This window comes from Rhea americana, unplaced genomic scaffold, assembly GCF_003343005.1.
Source record: "Rhea americana isolate MKP2758 unplaced genomic scaffold, rheAme1 scaffold_122, whole genome shotgun sequence".
NCBI classification, from domain to species: domain Eukaryota; kingdom Metazoa; phylum Chordata; class Aves; order Rheiformes; family Rheidae; genus Rhea; species Rhea americana.
In genome coordinates this window covers 1,739,210-1,749,115 of record NW_028185284.1, presented here as the reverse complement: position 1 = coordinate 1,749,115, position 9,906 = coordinate 1,739,210, and the positions used below count along the sequence as shown (strand labels likewise).

Sequence of the window (9,906 nt, the reverse complement as noted above, 5' to 3'; positions counted from 1 at the left end):
CCGGGCCGCCGAGGCCGGGTTTTATGCGGAGGAGGAGGCGGAGGCGGAGGAGGCGGTGAGCTGCTACGACTTCGAGCCGCTGCCCACCCTGCTGGAGGACGAGGTGAGTGCGGGCACGGCCGCCCCCCCGGCCCGGGCCGCACCTGCGCCGCGGCGGCCTCCAGCCGCCTCCTTCGCCGCCGGCCGGAGCCACCGCGGCCCCCTTCCCCCAGACCCCTATCGGGAGCTGCCGAAATCTCACCCCCCCTCCAAAAGAAAAGTAAGTTGCCAGGCGAGATTACCTGCCTCCAAAGCATTCCGTTGTTTTTTTGCACTGTCAAGGCATTTGTGACCTGCCTTCTTGCTTTTGCAAAATGCTGCCATAAAAACAGTCCAAAACAAATATTTTTGAGGTAAGTTTCAAGGCTTTTGACAGCTACTAATTGCATGTAAGCTAGTGCATTGATAGAGTCACTTATATATCGTGTATAATAATCCCAGCTACCAAGTTGCTAAATTAGCGTGTTCCAGCCCGGTCCCCCCTCTTGATGCAAGAGCAGAGCCATTGCTGCTGCATTTGGTGTTTCATAGTGCCCACCGAGTCTGTGGGTTAACAGCACGCTCGTGCTGTACACTTTCTTGCAGTGCCTGATAAAGGGGAATTTCTTAAAACAGGCAGAAGTGGTTTCAGCAGTGGCCAAACACATTTTTGTACAGTCATTTCTTATGGCCCTGTGTATTTAAAAAAAARGGGGGGGGGAAGAAAAGAAGAAAAGGCCTCTGCTGGTGGGAAATAAGAAAAGCTGGAAATCTGTTTATTTATGTGTTTATTCTACCAGATAACCTGTAGCTGGATCCTATTCTATAATGATGTTTATGTGAATGTTCTTGGTTTTGCCCTTGCTCATCTTTCTTTGCATGCTTTCACATAAAGTGTGTTTCCTATTGCCAGGGAATATTTTGATAAAATGACATTTTTTTTTTTTTTTAACTAGTAAGATTTAGGCAAACTGTATGGTTTTACACACCGAAACCAGAGGTGGTAAGATTTCTTATATTTCCTGGTTCAGGAACCCAAACTGAATCAGAAAATAAGAGTATGATTAGAAATGAAAAGTCTCTTCAAAGTTTCATTGTATGGCTCTTTTGCTGTTAGCTGAACTGATTTTTCCAATCTCAGTCTAGAGTTTCTTTTTGTCAGCCAAGCAGGTTTTCTTGCTTCATTATGTGGCAGGCCTCCTSTGAGTGTTCCATGCAAAATACAGAAGGAAGAGGCCTCTTTTTGCACCCTTTACACATAATTGAATAATCTTGTAGAGGAAGTGGGTATGACCTGTCACCTGGTGATTAGAGAAGTTAATTAAAAAGCGCTGCTTTGGAGAATAGTCAACGAGCCTCCCTCAGCATCCAACGTTTTTCTTTAAATATGATGAGTTTAATGAGTCACGTTTGGCACATTTTTCATGATTCTGGGATAGATTGTTTTGACGTTTGTGTCCCAAGGTACAAACTGCTGTTGCAAAAAGACTTAGGCCAGAAGATTGTGCGTGCTGAGACACCTTAACTTTCAGCTGCTTAGTCATTTAGTGGAGCAGAAGGGGAAGTGTAAGGGGAGAGGCTGGTGGCTGATGCATCTGCTCAGGTGCAACAGGAAAGCTGCCTGAGCAGAGGATGAGAATGTATTTGAAACACTTCTCTCTACTAGAACTTTCTTGATCTCAAAGATACCTTAATACTGATTTTTAATGTCTTAAAGAAGTTGTGGCCAGTGGATTTCTCCTCCTGCATTCTCTTTCTCTGCCTAATTACATATGCTGCTGAATGATTTTATACTTTCTGAAGAAAGTGTAAGGTAAAACTGAGAACTAAAGTGCATAATTAAACTTTGGTTATCTGACCAGTTCATTTTTCATAGTTATTAAACTAATTGCTTTTTGCAAGTCATTTTTGCTGATAATGAGACAAGGGAGGAAAGACATCAGCATCTTCATTATGTAACGAATGCCCCAGTTTTTCCTGCAACTTTCCGGTGGTCCGGACAAAGTGTGGCTACCAGTCATGCATGGATGCTGGCTGTGCTTTTTCTTATAGGCTTTGGTCTAGCTTATCAGAAATTCCTGTGTTATATTCTTGCAAYTTTTCTTCTTTTTAGTGAAGGCTTTTTCTTTGTTTTGAGGATGCAAACTGAATGCATGTCCCTGTGTTTTCAGTGCCTCATTGCCTATAATGATGTGGCTTTGCTATTGTAGAAGCTTTAGTAACTAACCCCAAGATAGTGTGGCCATTTGAAAAATACAGGGGCTCTATGAAATAAATAGCTTCACCTGCTGTCCTTTCATATCTTCACTCACCATCCGTTGCTGATGGAAACCACTCAACATTCAGCATTCATAGGTGCTTTTTTTCCTCCTTTCGCCTTACCTATATTTCTCTTTCACTACAAGTGAAGGTAAGTTTGTCTAACATGACATCATCACCACATTTCATTTACTCCTCAAATAAGAAGTTAACCACAAGACGAAGATGGCTTTGTAGATTGGAACTATAGATATCTCCTACTGATGATTAATGTCAGCTCTGAGGTTGCACCTGACAACCACAAAGTAACCTCAAAGCTTGACTGACAGGAAATTCTGCTAAGTTGTATATAACCTCGTCATAATTGAAAGTGGACATTTAGGCTGTTTTAAAAGCTTGCAGATTTTATGTCTTGCACAGCCTTTCTAAATCGAGCCTTTCTTGTCCAATTCTATCCCCATCCTACATATCAGCTTGTTCAACTCCTATGCCTATGGTTTGTGAATCATCTCCTGGTAAGGTGCTTACATTTTCAGACATAAGAACCATGCACTACCCTCCATGCTTGGAAGAATTACCCCGTAAAGATGTATAAAACTTTCTCATCAAYCCTCAAAATTTGACGGCCAGTGAACTTGCAGCATTGTGCACGTTGTACTGAGCACGGTTGGCAGAGAGAAACAATGAGATCTCTTGTCTCGTGTAGCTCGACTGCAAGGGCTCTTGCTGTTTGTTACATAGCGCTGAGCTCCCGTGAGGCCAGGCTCCATGAATAGTGCTAGAGGGCCCTGTAATAGTACTGCAATTAGTAAATTAGTCCCTCAGAATGACAGAAAATCAGAACATTAAAAATGGAACCAAATAATATTGTGTGCTTTATTTCCTCCSCATTTTTTCCCCATATTTATGAAGTATTGCACTTGGGACTAAAAAGCAAAATAAATTTTGGACTAATGTTTGAAGGATGTGTGCAATACTTCATTCTCCGAAAAGCTTGTTAATAAGCTTGTTACAACTTAGGTAAATAGTAGTCCAGTCTTATTGATGATGTCCAATATTGAGCTATGTGAACTAAGTTAAAACTGTTATTTTCCAAGTTTTCCCTTTGGAAATATAAGTTTAAACCATTAGGTCTCAGTTTGCTTTTCTGAACTGTAAGATACTTCACATTCTGTTTTGTTGACAATGATATACTTTATTTTCAATATTCTAAATTCTGCCATTCTAGGGAAAATCTAATAGGCAAATATATTTACAGGCACTGATGTGCAGTTTCATCTTGAATTGAAGGTATATTTATTATCATTCAGAATTAAAGGCTTTACTCCTAATTATCACATATAAATTAGTGAGAAACATATTATATGTAACTAATAGCCAGTATAGTTTTGAAGCACACTAACTTCTGTAAATATTCCCATTTTCTGTTTATTTTTCTTACAGATAGAATTTTTTTTTCTTAATTTTGTTTCTGTTTTCAAGTCTTCAAGTTCATGGAAATTTTACTTTGCTAGCTACAGGCAATGTATTAGTTCAGTACTCTAGCAACACGCACACAAAAGTCTGGCTGCATGCAACCAAGCATTGCTTCTGAGTGTCTTGACCAGAAAAGCCACATCAGAGCCATTTTTTTCTGTAATGACAAGGTCAAAGGAAAGTTGACTTATAATTTAGGACATAACTTAGAAACTAAATCCATGAACTGTTTTGCTGTTTTGATCATAAATAGTCCTAAGTATAGAAGGCAGGCCTAGGACAACCAAAGTGTTTGGATTTTTTTTTTTTTTTTAGTCCAAGTTTAAGAACAATTTTTCGACAGCATGTTGGACTTCTGAGAGCTTATTAAACAGTCTACACAGTTAAACCTCACATTTTTTTTTTTTTTAGTCCAAGTTTAAGAACAATTTTTCGACAGCATGTTGGACTTCTGAGAGCTTATTAAACAGTCTACACAGTTAAACCTCACAATAGCATCATTCTTAAGACAGCTTAATTAAGAGGGTACTTTTCCCCACATCACAGATGGTAGAGGGAACTGCTGTGAAGAGAATTTGAAAGTAGCTTATCTAAAAGCAGTTGGGAAAGTTTAAGGAATATATGGATTAAACAAAATGTTTTAACTTTCTCTGCTCTTATTTTTGAATATTCTGTTTCTGTACCCTTGGTGCAGGGTTGATGTAGTTTGAATAGCTCACAAAAATATATATATATWTTTTTTATGTTAACATATATTGGTACCTTTCTTGAGATTAACTGTGCTCTGTAAGAGACTTACGGTGTTAACCACAATTTCAGGCACTCGGTGTTTCTTGGGGTGTTAATCACTATCCCAGAAAGTCTGAACTTGCTGGAAGCGTTACATTGTGTATCATAGATTACATTTGACACGGTCAGCTACAAGTAATGTCATGAAATGCAGAGTAATTTATGAATTCATGTCTTGGCAGGAGAATGTGTCCCTTGCTGATATTTTGTCGCTGCGGGATAGCTGTCTCACCGAGCAAGATATCTGGGCAATTTGCCTGGAGTGCAGCCACTCTCTGAAGAGCATCGCCCATTCTGCGATCTTCCAGACGCTCTGCATCACTCCTGACACTTTGGCTTTTAACACCAATGGCAATGTATGCTTCATGGAACAGCTCAGTGGTAAGTGTTTGTGTTTCCAGGCAATTTGTTTCGAAAGTATGAAGACTCATGGTGAGAGGCTGTAGTAAAGCATTATATTCCAATCCTCAGACTCTTAATTAAAATCAAGGGGAAAAAAACAAAACTACTTCAGGAGTAGGTGAATATCAGTCTGTTTGAAACAATATGCTCAGTTTTGTGAATAGTCAGCAAAACTTCTGAGTTTGACCAGAATACTTTTCCCAGGTAGAAATATTAGCCAAAGAACTCCACTTTTTTTCTCCAGTCCTTTTAAAATTATGTCAGTTTGTAACTAGAAGATCCATTTTAATCCATATACATTCTATTCAGATTTTTATTATATCTTCTTTAATCTATTTTTTTAAAGGATGTCAGGATAAGTGTTGTTGCTTTTTTTTTTTTTCCTCAGTCAAAATCTAGATCACAGTAGCTGAAAAAATAGGCAATTTTTAGACTAATATTAATTGCATTCTGTAGAGTCAAAAATCATATTTCAAATAAGAATGTAACATCATAAAACTTTTATTATAGTTATTGTGGTATGTTTTATGCTTGCCTGACTTGTCTAATTGAATAGCTGGCAAGCAGTTGATGCATGACATTGCCTGTGTTCAAGTGCTTAAAATGTGGGGTAATGYGAATTTTGTGTGCAAAGCAAATGGTGAACGAAGATTTTGTTCTCTGAATAGGCAGTACACTTTAAAGTGACTTTTCATTAGTTCTGTTTAAAGAAGGTTGTATTTTTCTGGAAATGCTGAAAGGTATGTAGATACTCTGKTTTATTTTTTTTTTCTCCCAGTTCATCTATGTCCATGGGTCCTTTCTCCCTCGTTGTCTCCAATCTTGTTACTGTTTGATGAAAATACAGTTTGCAAGTTAGGTAATTCTGGAAGTTGTCTTTCTGCTTTTTTGTACTTGAAGCCTATGGATCTGTTTTTCCTGGAAGACAATGATAACATCTGTATCCACTTGCCAGACTCTCTTTCCCCGCCCCCCACCAGTAAGAAAATAAACAGCCCGTCACCACAGCTTCAGCAGAGAGTTCTGCTTCTTGCAGGTTCTGTGGGACTGAAACCAGTGACAAACATCCAATGGGATGTTGTGCCAAAGGCCTCTAATATCCTCCTGTTTCTTCAAATCAGACAAATCTCCATGGTAAACACGATACTGCAAGAATCTAGTGAGTTTCACCAGTGGTAAATCCATATGCTTATGCAGCCTTTAAACCATCCCCATTAAAAGAAAGGGAAGGGGTAGCAAGGAGAATGAGCAATAATCTACGGGAGAAAAACAAAACCTCCCCCTTCTCCTCTTCCTCCTCCTTCTCCCACCTCTTAAAAAAATAAAATTACATTAAAAAAGAAAAAAGGCAGGAAAAAGGTGGGGAGGTGCAGAATTAGTTGTATATCAGCTTTTCTCAGTGGGAAAGTAGAATCAGGAATGTTCAAAGGAGCTGTAAATCAGTTAGTAGCATCTGGATGTTCAGCTATGCCAGACTGCTGCAATATATAAATATATGTAGAGCAAGTCCTCTCTGGACCTCTCTTCCATATATCTGAGTTTAGTATCTTCATAATAAGAGCTGTGTGTTTTGCTTCTTAAATACAGACACAAAAATTCTATTGGAGCTAAAGCTATGTATTAGTATGCAAAACCTGTGAACATATTTCTGCCCCAGTTGAGAAGGGGAAATTCATAGCCTTCATGTATTTATATAGCCTTTTAAACAAGGGAAATATATAGCCTTGTAAATGCTATCTGTCATCTGTTGGCTTCGCAGAAGGATAGTTTGGGTGAGCAGAATGTCTACTTGAAGATGAGGTTTTTGGTCAGGCACTTTTTTTAACCTCAGTGATCCTGACAGAGTTCATGTGCCATCAGTACAGTGTGGTGTTGCATGCATGCTTGGATGCAGCAGCRCCTTCAGTCTCTCTTAGGATGCTCATTTTTTTCCGTCTGCCTCTTGACTCAGCACTGACTGCTGCAATAGCTCAGTTCTGTGGTAAGCAGCATGCAGATGGGGAATGCACTTCCAACTTTATCATAATAATAAAAAGATAATAAAAATAATTTTTAAAAGAACAGAAGGGCCAAGGTTTAAAGTTGGCCTATAGAAGAGGAGTAAAATAGCTATTCAAATTGATTTTGCTGGCTGAACCCTCATGCCCCCAAATCTCTAGTAGAAAACTGAATGGAAGTGTCCCATTAATCAAACCAAACCTGCAAGTCACAGCTGAGCCACACCAGTTTAGGTGATAACTTGGTCCAAAGATAAATGTCTGAAGGCCTGCAAAAAGTGGTTGGACAGGGTAAATGTATTCCTACTTTTTTTTTTTTTTTTTCCAGTCTGTTTTTTTTCTTAGTAGGAAGTATGGTACTTTTTGTAGGAGGGTTGAAAGTAGCATTTCATTTTATTTATGGTGCTCTAAATACGGGTAACAATCTTTGTAGATCAGATATGAGTGAACTAAAATACTGTTAAATATTTAGAGTTTCTTTTGTGTCAAGTATGTGTATTGTCAAATTAACATGCACGTTAAAAAGTATAAGTATTAATTTCTAATGTAATACATTTCCTTTCTCTTTCCAAGATGATCCAGAGGGTGCCTTTGTACCACCAGAATTCGATATCACTGGCAATACTTTTGAGGCAAGTTTATAAATTTATCAGTAAAACAGGAGTTTTTCAATCATATTGATATTTCTGAGATACCAAATGCTCAGCATTCTCAATGTGTAATTTTGCCAAATTTAAAGTTTGATTGTGCTGTTTTGAGAGTGCACTGTGTGTTTTGTAGGAATAAAGTATAAATCTAAAATGCTATGCTAGTAAACAAATGTTTATATAGAATATTAACTGGTAAAATGAGAGAATCACTTTTGGCTGAATACTGTATTGGTCTACCCTAAGCCACAGCTGGTCTGTATTAYGTTCATGGGTATCCTTCACTGGTTACATTTGCTTGTTTGGGGATTAGCCATGAACTTTTATGTCAAATATAAAATTTGTTTGCTATCCTCTTCAGTAAAATAATTCATGGAAGGGTAATCACCAATTTCATCTTAGAGTTAATGAAGAAACAAATGACTATCTGTTGCTTTGCAATGCACAAGTGCTCTACATTGTTAAATTAAATTAGATTTAAATTGTTTATACTAATTCATTAGCCTCCCAAGTCAATCATCTTATTGCTTAGTGCAAGATTGCTTGCTTGCTTAATTTCTATAGAAAGCTTTTTTTTAATACCAGCATTTTTCTGGCATGTATTTCTAGATAATCCAAATGGTTTAATTAGCAACATGTTCTGTTAATTAGCAACATGTTCTGTTATTATTCAAGGTATAAAAGATTTTAGTCTGCTGTTTCATAGTATGATACAATATCTTGTTACTCTTGCTAGTTATCTTTTCCATAATTATGTTTCTAATAATCTATATTTTCCCCGGGGAGGGGTAAGTGAATTTTAAAGTGTAGTGCTAGAAGTGAGAGGAGTGGTGAGCCAAGAGGATGAGAGAGTAGTATCACAGAATATGAAGTAGCAGAGTCTTTGAAGTTTAGAGATATAAACATTTTTTCCTATTGCTATGCCTTGTTAATGTATTTATATAGGTCAGCAAAGTGTTAGTGGTGTTGCTGTCTCTTACTCAGACTGCTTTTTTTTCTTTTTTTTTCTTTTTTTTTTTTGGGGCAGTGAGGAGGGAGAGAGTTTAGGAAGGCACCAGTGTTATGTGTAATTTTGGCAATTGTAGTATTCAGATATGTTTGGGGAAAGCAAGTCCTAAAGTCACCCAGTAGTGGCTATTTATTTGGTTCCTTGTTTTGTTTTACTTCTGAAGCTGCAGTTAAAATCTTCTGAGATAAATATTCTCCATTCCTTGACTCTTAACAAGCCTTGAAGACATGAGACAAAGACATTTCTAATGGGAGTAACTGACTTTGGGATTTTCAGTTTACAACCTATTTCCACATTTCAGAGTCCTCTGCTCTTTGCTGAAATTATCTTGTATGTTATGTAAAACTGACTAGCTGGTATTTTGACAGTGAAGATTCATGGAATTATTTGCTCTTCTGGAAAACTTGTGTTTTTCCCCTTTCTCCACCTCTAGATGAACTTTATGCTATGTGTGTAGCAGGTAGACACACTGGAAGAGATTTTAAGACCAAGAGGATGGGACAAGGTGAAATGGGGAGTTTGGAAAGACTGTAAGAATACTAAGTGACCTGAAATTCTAGTGCTGTCTGAAATACAAGACCATTTTTATCCCTGTCAGGTAAAACTCGTGTTGTTTATATACAGGTTTAGTGTTTAACTCTTGTCTTAGGGCAGTATCAGTCTCTCATGTACCAGTGAATCCCAGTACTAGGTACAGCACAGATGACAGACAAGCAGTTAGGGAAAGCTATTTGAGGCAGGAGTGGCTCTGGACATTGACCCTCTGACGTTCTTTGCAAAGGCCCGTGAAGGCACACGTTTGCATGGAAGAGGATCAGTGCCAACATGCTTTTCCTTGTGCTACTGACTGCAAAATGAGATAAGGGCTGTGTGTGCTGATTTGTGCCCACTGTTCCTATTTCTTTTATCTAGCAACTGGGGAGCCTTGCAGAGCAGGAGAGCAGTGTGACAAAGGATGTCTTGTTGCTTCAGCTGTCTTCCATTGACCATGCTAGCTCTGAAGGGCAATGGACAAGACTGAAAAACCAAGGCTTTCCTCTGCACTGAGATGGAGGTGTATTGTTTTATCCTGACTCTATATGCATTTCATCAAGCAGCTAGGTGATTCTGTGTGTTCATGGAGCTTTCAAAGCTTGACCTCTTACCGCTTGTGGAGTTTGGTTCAATCTTAAGTACTTTTTAGTAACAAATTAGATTCTACCCGGGATTCTACCCTGACMTCAGCTTACTTTTGCTTCTGCAGTTTTAAGACCTACGATAGAGTAATCCTTATGTACCTCTTACAGTTTTTTTTTTTTTTTTTTTTTTT

General features: G+C 38.3%; 1 protein-coding gene across 1 annotated transcript in view; it reads left to right on the top strand.

Moving 5' to 3' along the window:
* KNDC1 (kinase non-catalytic C-lobe domain containing 1) overlaps positions 1-9,906 on the top strand; it is a 77,375-nt gene that overhangs the window by 15,863 nt on the left and 51,606 nt on the right. Inside the window, exons 4-6 of the mRNA XM_085325557.1 lie at positions 5-103; positions 4,725-4,923; positions 7,515-7,573. Of these exons, the coding sequence (XP_085181683.1) occupies positions 5-103; positions 4,725-4,923; positions 7,515-7,573 (357 nt within the window). The remainder of the gene's footprint in view (positions 1-4; positions 104-4,724; positions 4,924-7,514; positions 7,574-9,906) is intronic.